We start from the raw sequence: 17,507 nt of genomic DNA, 5'->3' as shown, positions 1-17,507 counted from the left end.
GTATATCAATACCAAGCTATCACTATTGTATAGACTACTTTAGCAAGTAATTTTTAAACTTACTTTGGCTTTTTCAAAATCCAAGTCTTTGCCTATTGTAGTTAATAGCCTACATAGGCACTCAAGTGATTCCTCATCATGATTCTTTAGCAGTTTCACTATACAGTCATGCATAATTGGCTCTGTTAACATTTTCAGTTTGAAGAGTTCACCAATGAATTTGATATTGCCTAGTGATCGTCGCCTGGCTTTGTCTCTGGCGTCCTTTAGCTCTTCTTGAAGACGTGTTTTCTCCTCAGACTGAAATGAATAGAATTCAAGCGTTATACAATTTTGAATTAAACCTGTCTCTAGAACATTTAAATTTAGTAACTCAAGATGGAGACATTTCTCCAACATGGCAAATGGCTACATAGGTGAGATACTGAATGATTGTCAGTGCCCATGGAATTGTGCCCCAACAAGAGAGTCAGCACACTGAATGGGAAGGAGCGAAGAGAGGGACGAGAGAACCACCAGTTGGATTCCACAGATGATATTTCAATGTTCACAGCAGCACACAAAGCAATTCCAAAAAGGATTTATTTTAAGGGAAGATTTACTGCTATTGGTGGGAGTCTGTTTCACATTTCTACTAGGTTGGGAAGAAAATTTGGAATCAATAGTTCTGCAACAGCCTTGTTCTACATAAATGACTAACTGAAAATTAGATCTGTGCGCACTTTCTAGACAATTGTGGGCCTTTATAAAGGAATGGGCTTGCAAGAAACTAACAGTGGGTGTATTAATGACATCAACTAGTCCCCGCTAATTAAGTTTAATTAATTAATAAAGTACATGGCGCTGAGGCATACATAGCATATGTTGCAATATGAGATTATGATGGTACCAGCATAGCCAAGTACAAAATTTAGCTCAAATGAAAGCACAGTATGACGAAGATTTTCTTATATAAAATAATGGCTCAGTGCACTCCTGTGGACAGTACCACTGAAGCTCAGTAAGTTAGAACACAATGTAAAATATTGCTTATTCATAACAGTATATATACATACACAGCAGTATTTTAGTTTAAATTCTTTTACTGAGGCTGAAACAAAACATTTGCTGGACTAAGTCTACAGGATACAACTTTGAGATAACCTTCAATCACCAATAGGAACGACAAACAGTAACTCCTGAAGCAGAACCAGGCTCTATTCCATTATAGAATTTACAGCACAGAAACAGGCCATTCAGCCCAACTGGTCTGTTCCTGCTCCACACAAGCCTCTTCCCACCCTACTTCAGCTAACCCCATCAGCATATCCTTCTATACCTTTTTCCCTCGTGTACTTATCTAGCTTCCCCTTAAATGCATCCATGCTATTTGCCTCAACTACTCCATGGTGGTAGCAAGTTCCACAATCTAACCACTCTCCAGGTAAAGATGTTTCTCCTGAATTCCTTATTGAATTAGTGACTATCTTATCTTTATGACAACTAATTTTGGACTTCCCCACAAGTGGAAACATCTCTACCTTATCAAATCCCTTCATAATTTTAGGTGTTAGGTCAGATCTCAGCCTTTTTTCTAGAGAAAAAAGCCTTAGCCTGTTCAGTCTTTCTTGATACCAGAACGGAGGTTATAACGATCATTCTTGTAAATCTTTTTTACACCCCCTCCAGTGCCTCTATATTCTTTTTGTAATATGGAGATGAGAACTGTGCACAATACTCCAATTGTGGTCAAATCAAGGTTTTATATTAGTTTAACATAACTTCTGTGCTTTTCAATTCTACTCCTCTAGAAATGAACCCCAGTGCTTGGTTTGCATTTTTTATGGCCTCGCTAACCTGATTGCTACTTTTATACATGCATTATATAGTATCCACATTTCCAGTACCAACAAAACAAGTCTACAAAAGCTGGAAAGATTTTATGTAAGCTATAAACATAGATAATTCATCAATGATTCCATCATGGTTACATTCAGACACATGTAGTCCTACAGTGAAATCCCTCTGCCAAGTAGGATTATACTCCGTCAGCTGTGGCATAGTGGTAGCACTCTCACCCGAGTCAGAGATATGTGGGTTCAAGCCCCACTCCAGAGACTTGAGCACATAATCCAGGTTGACATTTCAGTGCAGTACTGAGGGAGTAATGACATCACCAACTGAGGGAGTGCTGCACTGTCGGAGGTGCCATCTTTCAGATAAGACGCTAAACTGAGGCCCCGTCTGCTCTCTCAGCTGGACGTAAAAGATCCCACGGCACTATTCTGAAGAGTAGAGGAGTTCTCCTAGTGCTCTGACAATACATATTCCTCAACAAACAGTAAAGCAGAACATCGTCATTATCTCATTGCTGTTTGTGGGAGCTTGTAGTGTGAAAATTGGCTGCCACGTTTCCTACATTACAACACTTCAAAAGTACTTTAATTGGCTGTAAAGCGCTTTGGGATGTCTGGAGGTCATTAAAAGGTACTATATAAATGCTTTACTTTTAAACTCAGTCACCAAAGTGATGTTAATGCAAATGCATTAGCTATTCATTTAAAAATCAAAACTGTTTCAGTGCTTACAAGGATACACGATAGAATGCCAAATTCAACATCAATCCTGGATATGAATGACTTTAGTAAGGCCATCCTGATAGTTCAGATGTAAAGCCTCCATTTCAACCATACAGGCAAGGAAAGTCCCAGGTTTGTTGTCCAGACAGTGCCAAGTTAGCTGAATTCAACTAAGGCAATAGTAGGAATGTTACAATTGGCAAGCGTATTCCTGGGTCAGGTGGGAGAAAGCCAGACAGGGGTTCCACTCCCTATGAAGCTGCCCCTACTGGAAATGTTGAGTGAATACCAAGTTAGGACCGGATTTGACTTAGCTGCAATGTCCAGTCAGATATTTGCCAGCTTTCACAACAAGGCTCACACATGAAACAATGACATCTTGGGTAAGGGACCAGAAGGTGTCCACTGGCTGTGGAACTATATCCAAGAGGATGGGAGGAAACAAATCAATCTGTATGGGGTAAGAGATAAAACTTGCACAGAAATTAAATTTACTTTGGGTGATCCTGACCAGACGCCTGAAACTGTGTCTCCAGTAGTCAATATTTACAAGAGTACCTTCTGTGCTCCATCTCCTTTATTTTGTACTTATATAAAGTCAACAAAAAAACTCCTGCATACTAAATGTGATCATCCATCCTTCAACAGCAAAAACAGCCAAAATAGCATTCACTTTCTGCAGCAAGGTCTCTGATGACTGGCAAGACGAATTTTTGCTAGGAACAAGCATCTACAGAGTGATCAGTGGAACCCAGATAAAAGACACCAGCTGGGGATCTTGATTTTTCACACGAGACTTCCTCAGCTGGCATTTATATGCGGTATCGGCAATTCTATAGGCCTCATAGGAGGTGCCTTCATGGACAGTTTCTCACTATGCCTTATCTTGAGCAAGCCGTTTCCACTTACGGACATCTATTATGCACTGTTTCAAAGCCACTTTTAAGGAGTCTTTACATCATGAGATCACTCCCCAGTTGTCAATGTGTCATAAAAGCTCTCCTTTGGGGTTCGTTCAGCAAACATTCACACATGACCAGAAAGCGTAACCATGCCTAGATGATCACAGCATCTATGATTGGCATGTCAGCTTTAAGAACTTTAGTGTCATGGATCCTGTCTTGTTATCTGATCTTCATTAGTCACCTCAGGCAGCTTAGGTGAAAGTGATTCAGTTGCTTAATGTGTTGTACATATGTTGTCCAAGTTTCACAGACATAAAAAGCGGGGTCATCAGAACGACTGCCCTGTATACTTTGAGCTTGGTCTGCAGGCTGATGCCTGTCTTGTCCCACAGGAGCTCAGAGTTTGCAGGATGCTTCTGGGTAGACTGGAGAAGCTGGGGTTGTTCTCCTTAGAGCGCAGAAGGCCAAGAGATGATTGATAGGTGTTTAAAATCAATGGTTTAGATAGAGTAAATAAAGAGAAACAGTTTCCAATGGCTCATGCATCAATAACTAGGGGGCACAAATTTAAGGTGATTGGCAAAAGAACCAGAGGCAACATGAGAATTTTTTTTTTTTTATAAATAAATGCGGAGAGTTATGATTTGCCTGAAAGTGTGAAAGAAGCAGATTGAATAGTAACTTTCAAGAGGGAATTGGATATATACTTGAAAAGGAAAAAACTACATTGCTATGGGGAAAGAGCAGGGGAGTGGGACTACCTGGATAGCTCTTTCAAAGAGCCAGCACAGGCACGATGGGCTGAATGGCAGCCTTTTTAAAGATTCTGCATGTGGCCTGAGGCTCCATTGTATGCATCTACACGATCCAAAGTAGCAAATATTTGTGAACACCAGTCTGCTACATGGTTACAGCACAAATTTAGCATTTACAGGGAAAACTGGAAATTTGAATACATTTATAAAATAAAGTGACCCAATAGCTAAAGAACTATACAAGCGCAAAGAGCGAGAATGACAATGTGATGCTGCATATTTATTCTTCCCTTAATAATTTTATTACCAATTCCATGAGAATGCAAAACATGGTTAACGTGGCAGAAAAATCCATCAATGGAACACATTAGGCAGTTAAACTTGAGAAGCTTCAATGAATATGCATTTTGGTCACACAATAATTACCCATTATCCAGGAACGATAATCTTTTCAAGCGTGAAGTGACAAACCATAGAATGTACGATTAAAAGCAAACCTATAGTTAATTACATTTTTTTTGTTCAGCAAACGTTTACAAAGACTGCACATTATCCTATTAAATACCAAACTATACTTTGCACCATAATGACTGTGCACAGCTACTACTTCTCCATATTGGTCAGTTTAAAAACAGCTTACAAAATCAATTACCTTATATACACCCCCAATTTGAATGACATGTTTGCATTTTGCTGTTTAAATATATACTGGAAATGAGCAGATTCACTTAAATTGTTCTAGTTCTGAAAACTCAGCATCAAGGTGAGAAAAGGGCAGAATAATTCCACCGAATATTAGGAGAGACTACTTCCTTAACGTTCTTTATAGATTAACAGTTAAAACTTACCACAAATGGAAAAAAGAAAATGTGAAAACATGATGCAATATAAAAAAATATGCATGAATGAAAGCATCTCAAACTCATTCAATTTTACCCTAAAAAGCTCAATTTATTTTAGATCATTTTGTAAGAAATTAAGTTAATTACCATAGCGGCAGCATCAATTTCCTTCTGTTTTTTGTCTATTACAGCATCATCGTCTTTGTCTTTTTCAAACTCCTTCTGACATCTGTTTAATAGCAACTTCCGGAAATTTACAGTTGCTCCAGGCTTGTCTGGTATTGGAACTTTCAGCTGTTAAAAATACAGAAGCAATAAGTTACCCGTTTAAAAATTAATTGAGGGGAAGAGAGTAGGAAACTAACATTCCAAAGTATACTGTGTACACTATCATATCCATGGTTTTTAACTCCAAATTCACTTTAGACTGCTTCTTACATTTTACATGCACACAATGTGCAACACAGATAGCAAGGTGATAGCGTATTAAAATATCAATCTATTTTGTCTTCTGTTGCATAACTGGCATATTTCAGCAACAAATAGAAATATATTACAGTTCTACAGCCTGATCTATAACTTGGGTCCATAGTCCTAAAGCAACCTCATTATTTCAATGCATGCTCAACAGGCAGCTCGGACTTCTTGCTACCCTATAATGTGCTATTCAATTTTTCAAATCCTCAAATCTACCATAGATTATCTATGGCCCAAACATGTCTGACTACCTCAGTTAGGATATACACTTCACAGCTAATAAATGAAACTTACGGAAGAACAGCAGTTTAATATTTTTCAATTACTGTACACATTTCAGCTAACAAGTATGTTATTTCAGTGCTTTCAAAATTCCTGAAGTTACAATTCACTGCTGGAATCATTCCAAAATATCAACAGGGGTTAAAGGGTACTTACTGTTGTAAGACAGCGGCACATGTTGGCATAGGCAACAGAGAAGTTTGGCTCAGAAATGGCTTTTTCAAAGACCAGGTCAATAACTCCCTTTAACCGCTCTTCATTGTCAATTGTCAATTCTGCCACCTGTTTCATCAACTGCTGGAACATCTGGGGTGTCAGTTTGTTCAAAATACTGCGCACCTTTCGGAACAGCTCCTATGTAACAAAACAGCAAAGTGCCCCAAGTATTAATACTGCTTTGATGCATGCATAAAAATGTGAGAGATCACACAAATAGGAGCATCAGTGTTACAACTAATCATTAGTGAAAACCAGTTTCTGCATTAGTGCACTATTCAGCTTATAAGTATTAATTATACAGGTAGACTACCCTTTATCCGGACTTCCGAAAACCGAAACCCTCTAAAAACCGAAGGTTTTTTCGGTCAGCGTAAGTCCAGCGCAAGTTGTGCGCACGACCCCCCGCCGGCCCCGACCGACTTACGCTGAGTGCGCGCGACCCCCCGCCGGCCCCGACCCCCGCCGGCTTACGCTGAGCGTCAGCATAAGTCGTGCGCACGACCCCTCGCGGACCCCTGCCAACCCACCTTCCGAAATCCGAAATTCTCCGAAAACCGAAACACGGCTGGTCCCGAGGTTTTCGGATAAAGGATAGTCTACCTGTACTGCAATCTGTTACTTGCACATTGTGGAAGGAAGCAACAATCCTTCACGCTGCCTAATCACAACAGTTTGGCAGTTGGGGGGCGGGGGGTCGTGGGGAGGGGATGGAGTGTAATTAACTTCATGATCATGTATTTTTTTTCCTTAAGTAATTTGTGGTCAAAAAAAAACTTTAAAAATGGTAGGTCACAGGCTCACAATTCTCAAGCTCCTGGCCTCGGCAAAAGCCAGAGATTTCCCCACTGTGGAAGTGGAACGGGGGACTCATCGCCCATCTACTCCTGTGCACCTTCAGAACACACTGCTCAGAGGCTTCAGAGCAAATCACACAAAGTAAAACTAGTAAATTGCATAAACTACAGGTGTGAACCAATGTATCATCCAAACTGTACAGATTAAAAGCATTCTACTTCTAAAATGTTTGTAATCCAGCAAGTTTTTTTTCCTCCAGTAACTTATCAAGTAAGGAGGAGAGAAAAAAAGCAAATCAACATAATCGCTCACCTTTTAGATATGATTTTAGTTTTGCATTATATTGTTTGGTTCATAGACCGGTCATTGTGGGTTGGCCACCATTAAAAAGTCTCTCTGGTAATGTGCTGTGGGTCATTTTGAACCAGTTCTAGTTGACTTCAATGGGAGCTGATGCTTTGGACCAGTACCAGCCAAGTATGCAATAGCCAGCCAGTAGTGGTTCCTCCTAACCAGCTAGTTCCAAACCAGGCCACAGGCAGCCAAGAGAAGCAAAGACCCATGAAATGGTAGAACCCCCACCCCCCTACAAGGACTAAACCAGAATACAAAACAAAGGAGACCTCTTTTAAAAGATTTTTTTAAATAGTCTAGTTCCTAGAGGGAGAGTGTGTGTATTTTGCAAAGAAAGTGCTTAGTTCTTTTCAGAATGCAAGATTTGTTCGAGGCTCAATGCTGTTTCAGTGGTATGGTTTTAATTTACATGCCACATCACGCTTCCAAAATATAACGAGATTCCTTTGATGCCAAATATACAAAACAGAACTGCATTTGCGCAAGGTTTGGAAGTCACAATGCAATTTAAAAGGGACTGCACTCGCACTGTTACCTCAAGGTTCTATTTGCAAGACTGCAATCATCCCAGGACCTATAGGAGAGGAACCAGCATGAAAGCAATTCCTAAATAATAAAAGTAAGTAATGGTTCAAGTGCACCATCAGCTCAGCCTGTCTGTGGCCAGACCCAAGACAACTGACCTGGCCATAGCCAGCTGCCCAACACTGCAAAGGGAGTTATGATGCCTTTGATTGCATAGTTGCACCCCCTTCACAAAACACCTCCTCCCCCCACCCCACCCCACCCCAAATCACAAATATAATTCAGTGTTAGTGGATAATTAGATTAATAAAAGACAAGGCTCATTTCATTTCTACAACGTATATTTATACAACACTCAAGCAGAAAAGTATTAGACCTGGAAATCACTGATCTGGTACTAAATTAATGCAAGCACAAAGCAGAACGAAGTTGGGCAATTGTCAGCAATCTGGAATGTATTTAGTTTTCATGCTTACTCCTGGACTTCGGTTCCATTTTTGTACATTGCACTCATTAATGCAGTACTAATCATACACTTGTAATCTGTTCTATATAACTCCTGGACAAAATACTATAATAGTTAGTTTCCAGGAAAAGTGACGGGCTTAGTTATAGCTATTGGCCAATTAGCAGAAACTAACATTTGCAATTGGTCCAATCAAAATGTTGACTGCCTCAAAATAGGCAAGTGTAATTCATATGCATTACCAAATGAGCAAATTCAGTGGGTTTATGCAGTTACGTGCATTATTAAGAGTTTAGGTTCTTGCCTTAGCTATTATCTCGAATACAGTGGCGCTAGTAACTCCTGTAAGCTGTTTGCATTAAGTTTAATGGCGTGCCCTACTGCCCAATACCCAACTATACAATAAACTTTAAACCGTTTTAAAAACCTAACTACCCACGCCTCTGGCTTTTTACAAAGAAATATTACAACAGTCCACAGCGTGAAGGGACCAATGGGCCTGTATTAATGAGGTGTTTAGCCATTGCAGAAATCGGCTAATAAACTGAGGACTTGAGTTGATAGGGAAAACATCAACACCTAGCTCATTTTGTGTGAATACACTTTGCTTTAAAACGGCAACATTTAAAAGTGACTTTTCCAATCCATTCTGTAGAAATATCATCAAACGGCCCAAAATGCTGCCAAATGGCTACCTGTGTTTTTATCATATCTGGGTCATCCTCCTCAGTTGGTTTTTTTACGGAAGGTTTCCAGGCATGTTCTGCCTTCTTAAGTTGTATGTCATCATTTAGAGAGACAGTTGCAATAATTTTGCGTGGCTCTTTCCTCTGACCTTGCTGAGATCTTCTCGGGCCCACACCTGAAGGCTTGAAAACAATTGAGCATGCATGCGATTGGTCTTTCAGGAAAACACATGCCACCTTTATGACACCAAAATACATACAGGAAACTTTCGTTTAAACGGAGGTTAAATCTCCGGAATGCTCTATCCACTGGCAAAATTCAGGAGTCGGTACAGATAACTTTTTTTAACTTTTCGTTGCTTTTTTTCTCCATTCCTGGCTCTGCAAGCATCTAGCTGAAGCTGTTGCTTAGCTACAGAGACGCTTGCAAGCTGCGCCGACTGCTTTGAAGCTGTTGCTAAGCAACAGGGTTTGTTGCTAGATACGGAGCTCAAAAGCTCTGTATGTTTTAACATTAGCGCTGGTTTCTCCGGCACTGTTGATCGACCGGCACCAGCTCGGTCCCATCAGTGCCGGATACCAGAAAGTTTCCTGTATTTCAAATCACTGTACACAATAAATAGGCAAAATTCCAGAATACAATGGTAACAAAAGTTGCAGTTATACATTTATCTCTTTTAAAGCCAGCAATTTAAAACAAGCGATAATGATCACCATGAGGTGACTGGCCTCCCAATACATTTGACTTTTGGAAGGCTTGGTGTAGGACTACGAATAGCTTCATCTCGCCTTGCCTGACAGTGCCTGTTCAACATTCAGCCCAAAAGAGGAAGACAGGGCACAGGCAAACAACACATCAAGTTTCCATCTAGTTTTGAAATGCATCTCTCATCAGGTGGCCAGCCACTTTGTAGTAAAGGTGTATGACGAGGAATAAAAGCATAATGGGGGGTGGGGGACTCACCCAGACATCAGGAAGGGGAATACTGTCCGGTAATCCTGGCTGGTAGGTGTTTTCACACATTACCAATGGCTGTCTGGGTGAAAGATCAAAGGGCGGCACACTCGTATGAGTAGCGATGATTACGGTTGGGTACAGAAGAGAAAACTGAAGCAGGGAGGATAGTGCAGATTTCAAGTCAGTATCAGGAGGACAGTGAGGATACTGGCACATGTTGTGTGATTGCATTAGATATGGAAAGAAACTAATGCAGAATTTGTTTGTGTCCAAATTTCTGAACATGGACAAAAGCAAAGCCAGGAGATAGAGTTAGGGCATCATCCCAAGCATTCATATAACAGTCTTCTACTCTTCAGACTACTTTCGCAATTTAACTTGTAGAAGTAGTAATTTCTGTATTTTTTTGATAATCTCCACTAAGGTTTAATTTATCGGCTTTAAGCATCAAATAATAGACGGCTTCACATGGGGAAGGGGGGACAAAAGTACATTTGCTGCACCAGCTGTGACACGAGTAGCCACAGCATTTTGCCATTTAGAACCAAAAGGAACTTGTTCATAAGAGTTAACCATATCCCTTTAAGCTGTTAATAAATGTACGTAAATTTGGTTTCTGAAAATGCTTGGAAATATACAGTGGAAAGCCAGGGAGTGTTTTTGGTTAAACCTTTAGCTGCTAAAGAACAGAGTACCAATAAACTGCTGCAGAATTCAGTTTGATCAGTTATACAAGGTTACATGCCTTTTCAAATTTGTCACCAGTGCTCAAGAAATCAAATGCTAAAATATTAGGTGTATAACTTGCAAGAAGACACCACCTTGAAATATCAATTGCCGTTAACTACCATTTGATCATAGTCTCCAAAATCCAACTTACTGGGCCTCTTCCAATCGGTTGTCGTCCTAGATTAGCAAAGGAAGGAGTGAAGTCGGGCCCACAACTCATTCCAGTGAGTCTGCTTGTGTCAAGAGGACGAAGTGGAGTCTTGTTTGCCTGTAAAATCAAAACACACTTCAAATTAAACTAAAACAGAATAAAATGTTGACTATTTCAAAACCGAACATCTCATTTAGGCCCAACTATATAAAATATATGCTGTAGCATTTAAATTTTGAATCTCCCAGCTCCTCAGTATGCTCTACTTCTCAAATTTTGCTATTTAACTATCAATATATATATTAAAAAATTAGACTTTACCTAGTATTCATAAGAACATAAGTAAGAGCAGGAGTAGGCCATACGGCCCCTCGGGCCTGCTCCGCCATTCAATGGGATCTTGGCTGATCCGAACCTAGACTCACGTCCACTTCCCTGCCTGCTCCCCGTAACCCCCAATTCCATTTTCCTTTACTACCGGCACACCTACCTTTAACGATCTCTGTTCCTCTTAAGAAGTTTATCATTTGGGTTATGCCTCCTTTCAGATTTCATCCTTCCCTACCAAAAAGTTATATTAATTCATCTTTTGCTGCATCTATCGCATATCTGCTGACTCCACCAGCCTGGCTATGGCCTGCAATCTCCTGCATTCTTAATTTTATTGTACTATACTCCCTAACCTATTATAGCCAAACACCAAAGTTACTGCGCGCAAGTCCAAGCCATTTATATAACTGGAAAACCCAGATCTCAACACAGTCCGCTGGGTCAAACCATTATCCACATCCGCCAACCCGAAAAACACTCCATTACACCCATCTCTGTTTTCTGACCCTGTCATCTTCCAAACCATGGAGCTATATTCTCTAATACCTTTTGCCTGATGTATTTTACAAATGCCTCTGCAAACACATGTAGATAGGACACCGACATTTTGTCCAAATAAAGCTTGTTTTGTATGAAACACTGCTATACTTAAATCTAGTACTTAAAGGTGGTTTGTGAACTGGTGTTACTCCCTACCAGAGAAAGATAGCTGTCATTTAACTTGCAGTGGCCACTTTTTGGGCCAACATCTGTAGGGTTCTTCAATAAATCATGTATAAACATGATGACCTGGAGCAGTTACATGCTTTCACCAAGCATCATCATGCTTGCTTTAGTATAGGATAAACCTGATAATACAGTATTCCAAACTAGCCTGGAGACATAGGCCAAAGATTCACAATTTGTTTTTCTTTATTTGGATGTGGAGGTTGAAAAAAAAAATGGAGGAATGTTACATTACTTACCACAGGTATTCCTCATTCTTTGAGAAGTTCAACCTCCACATACAAAGGTCCCTTCCTGTCTACTGCTCATTCTCCTTCTGACCTGGAGTGGTTTAGAACCATGTTAGAGTTTTTAAAAAACTTTTCTTGTTAATAGTTTTCTTGCTACTAAAAGGTTGTGGCATCTTGCTTCCTTATCCTCAAAAGAACCGAACCCCTACTTCAATAATGTAACATACCGAAGAAGGGATGGGGAGCAAGATCAACTGATTTCTTATTTCCACATGGATGCTAAATGAATGAGAAAGGACACCCTTGTACAGTATATCTGGTATGTCAATTAGATTGCTCTAGCAGTTTGGCTTTCTACCTACATATAAAAAGTAAAAGGATAGTTAAGGGAATGGTAGGACCAATTAGGGGCAAAAATAGGAAATCATCTTGTGGAGGCAGAGGGTATGACTGAGGTACTGTAGGAGTATTTGCACGGTCTTCACAAAAGATGAAGTTAATGTTGCAGAAGAGGGATGGGGTAGAGATATTGGATAGGATTGGGGTAGAGATATGGGTAAGATAATAGATAAAAAGGAGGTGCTAAATAGGTTGGCATCACTCAAAGTTTACAAGTGACCCAGTCCAGATGGGATGCATGCTAGGTTGCTGAGGGAAGCCAGGGTGGAGATAACAGAAGTTCGGACCACAATCTTTCAATCCTCCATGGACAACTGAGTGGTGCTAGAGGACTGGTGGATTGAAAATGTTAAACCCCTTTTCAAAAAAGATGGGGGGCTAAACCTGGTAACTACAGGCCAATCAGTCCAACATCAGTGGTGGGAAAACTGTAAGAGACCATTGTCGAGGAGAATTATTTCTCACTTGGAGGAAGCATGGGTTAATAAGTGACAGCCAGCACGAATTTGTTAAGAGACAAATTGTGTTTACCTAACCAGATTGAGTTCTTTGATGAAGTAACAGAGGGTTGGATGAAGGTCGTGCAGTCGATGTTGTATACATGGACTTTCAATAGGCTTTTGATAAAGGATGAGAGGCATAGTAGTAGGGAACAGATGCTTTTCTGACTGGAGAGAAATATGCAGTGGGGTCCCCCAGGGATCAGTATTCGGACCATTGCGCATATACACACACACATACACGTATATGCAGACTTCAGAAGGACATGGACTGGTAAAATGGGCAGACACATGGCAGATGCAATTTAATGCAGATAAGTGTGAAGTGATGCACTTTGGGAGAAACAACATGGAGAGGCAGTACAATCTAAATGGTACTGTTTTGAGGGGGTGTAAGAGCAGAAGGACCTGGATGCATATTCACAAATTCTTGAAGGTGGCAAGGCAATTAAGAAAGGGTATGGGATACTTGGCTGGAGTATGGTGTACAATTCTGGGCACCACACTTTAAGGATGTCAAGGCCTTGGAGAGGGTCCAGAGGTGATGAAACCACGGATGAGTGACTTCATTTATGTGGAGAGTTTGGAGAAGCTAGGATTGTTTCCTTAGAGCAGAGGTGGTTAGGAGACCTAATAGTGGTATTCAAAATTATGAGGCGTTTTGACAGAGCAAGTGGGGAGAAACTTTCCTCTGGCAAGTGGGTCAGTAACCAGTTTTAAAATAATTGGCAAAAGAACTAGAGGGGAAATGAGGAGAAAATATTTCACAGTAGGATATGATGATCCAGAATACATTACTTGAAAGGATGGTGGAATCAGATTCCATTGGAACCTTCAAAAGGCAACTGGACATGTACTTGGAGAAGTATTTTGCTGGATTGTGGGACTAAATTGGACAGCTCTTTCAAAGAGCTGGCACAGGCAAGATGGGCCGAATGGAATCATGCAGCACAGAAGGTGACCATAGTATTTACAGCACAGAAACAGGCCATTCGCTCCAACAGGCCCATGCCAGTGCTTATACTCCACACTAGAATCCTCCTACCTTTCTTCATCTAACCCCATTAACATATCCTTCTATTCCTTTCTCCCTCATTTGCTTATCTAGCTTCCCCTTAAATGCATCTATGCTATTGACCTCAAACTCTCCTTGTGGTGGTGAGTTTCACATTTTAACTACTCGCTGGGTAAAGAAGTTTCTTCTGAATTCGCTACTGGATTTATTGGTGATTATCTTATATTTATGGCCCCTGGAAACACCATCTCTGCATCTGCCCTGTCAAGCCCTTTCATAATTTTAATAACCTCCATCAGGTCACCCCGGTCTTCTCTTTTCTGGAGAGCCTGTTCAATTTTTCCTGACAGGTATACCCTCTCAGTTCTGGTATCATTCTATGATTTCAGTGGCCCAAAAGAGATGGCTTTTGATAAATACAGGTGTAGTGAATGGCTGAGTCATCTCAAGGTTGCCTTCAAAGTTATAATTGTTTTCTCCAGTTATCAACTTTTTGAATTCCTTTTCTGAGGAAATGGGGCTTTCACGTGTGCGAGAGCTGAAGCCCTAGAAATTAACATAGTATGCATAAATCCAAAATGGAATAGCTGGAGAAACCTGGATTCTGAGGAACAGAACTCCAATTATGAGGCACAACATGTAGTGCCAATGTTTGAAACATTTCAGTCAGAGTCCAGTGCATTGGTACATCATTGTCATCCAGAGATCCATCTGGGAAAAAGACCAGTATTCAAACACAACAGATCATTTGTTTAAGCTAAATCGGACTAATACTAATGCCCCAATGCCATACTTAACTATCAGTTCCATAAGAGATATAAGCAGTATGGTCATATCGTCAGACATAGAAACATAGAAGATAGGAGCAGGAGTAGGCCATTTGGCCCCTCGAGCCTGCTCCGCCATTCAATGCGATCATGGCTGATCATCCAAATTCAGTACCCGGTCCCTGCTTTCTCCCCATACCCCTTGATCCCTTTAGCCTGAAGAAATATATCCAACTCCTTCTTGAATATATTTAATATGTATTGGCCTCTACTACCTTCTGTGGTAGAGAATTCCACAGTTTCACCACTCTCTGGGTGAAGAAATTCCTCCTCATCTCTGTCCTAAATGGTCTACCCCTTATCCTTAGACTGTGACCCCTGGTTCTGGACTCCCTGACCATCGGGAACATCCTTCCTGCATCTAGTCTGTCCAGTCCTGTCAGAATTTTATAAGTTTCAATGAGACCCCCTCTCATTCTTCTAAACTCCAGCGAGTACAAGCCCAATCGACCCAGTCTCTCCTCATACGTCACTCCTGCCATCCCAGGTATCAGCCTGGTGAATCTTCACTGAACTCCTTCCATGGCAAGAACATCCTTCCTCAGATAAGGTGACCAAAACTGCACACAATACTCACGATGGTCTCACCAAGACCCTGTACAACTGCAGCAAGACATCCTTGTTCCTGTACTCAAACCCTCTCGCTACGAAGGCCAACATGCCATTTGCTTTCTTAACCGCCTGCTGCACCTGCATGCTTACCTTCAGCGACTGGTGCACCAGGACACCCAGGTCTCGTTGCACTTCCCCTTCTCCCAATCCATTGCCATTCAGATAATAATCTGCCTTCCTGTTTTTGCCACCAAAGTGGATAACCTCGCATTTATCCACATTATATTGCATCTGCCATGCTTTTGCCCAATCACCCAACCTGTCCAAATCATCTGGAGTTTCTCGGCATCCTCCTCACAGCACACACGCCCACCCAGCTTTGTCTCGTCTGCAAATTTGGAGATATTACATCTAGTTCCCTTGTCTAGATCATATTGTGAATAGACATCACATAACAGGGAATATAATTTCAAATCAATCCTTTAAATTGATAATGGGAGTCTCATGAGCATTTGTGTGCAAAGAAAATGCACGAATGGGACTTTTCCCCAGGTGAAGTTACACCATATGGCACTGGCATTTGGAAAACGGTTAGCTATTAAGATTAAAGTACCAATCAACACCAATTAGCTTCAGCTGCATCAAAAGCTTCCGGTGCCACACTATTCATCTTCAAAATTTTGGAACACTTTCTTTACTCTGGTACTTAATAACACTAAAGTGGGTGCCAGCCCCAGCGCTGGCCAATTTTGTGACTCGTATCAAAGAAAGGTGTACAACACCAGAGGGCTAACATCTGTGCCAATATTAAAGGCTTCTCGACCAATGTACCTTTCAGTACTGTTCTTGGGCATAGTCCTTAACTATTCTTCATTTTCTTTCTGGCTTGAAAGTGCGTTTCTTAAAGAAAGCACAACTCAGTATCTCTATATCAAGGCTAAAGGGGTCTTTACCAAGATTGCTTCTGAGCAATAGTCCAAACAGACTTTTGGCCGAGTGGGGAGCACATTCCACGCTTCTACAAATGCTGATACCTGGAGACAATGCTGGCATGTGTTGCGCATCACTGGGAAGAGCGTGAAAATGGATGCCAGTATTACTGATCGGGATAGATCTAAACACTTGACTGGAGAAATTCTGCCTACAGCTGTGCTCCAGCCAACAGAAATAAAACTCAATAAACTTGCCTCAAAAATAATTTAGGACTCGACGTGACTCAACAACAAATGCAAAATATATACAAAAGCTCTTTGAGGTAAAGCATAACTGCTTTTCACAATGGGACAGAAAGCATTAAGAATGAAGCTTTAATGGTCATTTCAACTGAAGTGGCTGTGCATAAAAATCCAAAAGGATCATAATTGGTATACTTATCACCAACTAGACAACAGATTTATCTGTATCCATAAATGGAAGTACAGTAAACTCTTATGTATCCAGCACAGACGGGACCGGGATGGTGCCGGTTGATTAAAAATTCCAGATAAGAGAGGTAGGCAATTTTAACAAAAAAAATTAAAACCAGTGATCAACTTGGCCACTGCGGGAAACTCAGGCTTGGAAAAAGGAAAAACGGATGGATTCGGCAAGACTACCGGTTATCTATTTTGCCGATTAAAGAATTCCGGTTGATTAGGTGCCGTTTAAACAAGAGTTTACTGTACTTAGATTTTAAACTCAAATGCAGTGGTTCTCCTGTTCATCCATTAACTCAAAATATTTACTCACATTGCATTGTTCTGGAGCAAGACAACAAATGCCATCTAGGCCCAGATACTATGAATTAAAAAGTTAAGTGAATCAAAAGCAATGGAATTTCTTTTTTTTTTTTTTTTAATTTTTTTAAAAACATTGCTTCAGTTTGCTATTGTAAAATGCTTACTATTAAAACTACTACCTGATCAACAAATGCACTGCTTACCCTATCCAATACAACATCACTAATCACTGGTAGGCCTTCAGGTTTCTGCATGCTAGCAAAGATGAACTGGAACCCCAAGAGAAATTCACGGTCATATTTCTTCTTGTCCTCAAGATTAAGCGGTTTCCAATTTTCTAATGGGAGCAAATTAGAATAGTTAAATTTAAATTTTATATATGTTTCAGCTTCATACCACTACATACAGTAGTAATGTTACATATCTCCATTAGTATAGTCATCATCGTCCTTAAAGATTGTACAACCTCCATACACATTTGGGAATTATCATGCGAGAGAAAAATCAC

General features: G+C 40.5%; 1 protein-coding gene across 13 annotated transcripts in view; it reads right to left on the bottom strand.

Moving 5' to 3' along the window:
* Positions 1–17,507, bottom strand: part of LOC147115693 (eukaryotic translation initiation factor 4 gamma 1-like) — a 123,602-nt gene that overhangs the window by 19,437 nt on the left and 86,658 nt on the right. For all 13 annotated transcript variants that reach the window (XM_085990161.1, XM_085990168.1, XM_085990160.1 and 10 more), the window contains 6 exons: positions 17,203–17,336; positions 10,703–10,819; positions 8,874–9,047; positions 5,976–6,173; positions 5,208–5,354; positions 64–300 (listed from right to left, as the gene is read on the bottom strand). In XM_085990161.1, the coding sequence (XP_085846287.1) occupies positions 64–300; positions 5,208–5,354; positions 5,976–6,173; positions 8,874–9,047; positions 10,703–10,819; positions 17,203–17,336 (1,007 nt within the window). The remainder of the gene's footprint in view (positions 1–63; positions 301–5,207; positions 5,355–5,975; positions 6,174–8,873; positions 9,048–10,702; positions 10,820–17,202; positions 17,337–17,507) is intronic.

This window comes from Somniosus microcephalus, chromosome 6 (genome assembly GCF_052327205.1).
Source record: "Somniosus microcephalus isolate GS21.2 chromosome 6, FLI_Smic_1.0, whole genome shotgun sequence".
Lineage (NCBI taxonomy): Eukaryota > Metazoa > Chordata > Chondrichthyes > Squaliformes > Somniosidae > Somniosus > Somniosus microcephalus.
This window is presented reverse-complemented; position numbering and strand designations above follow the sequence as displayed.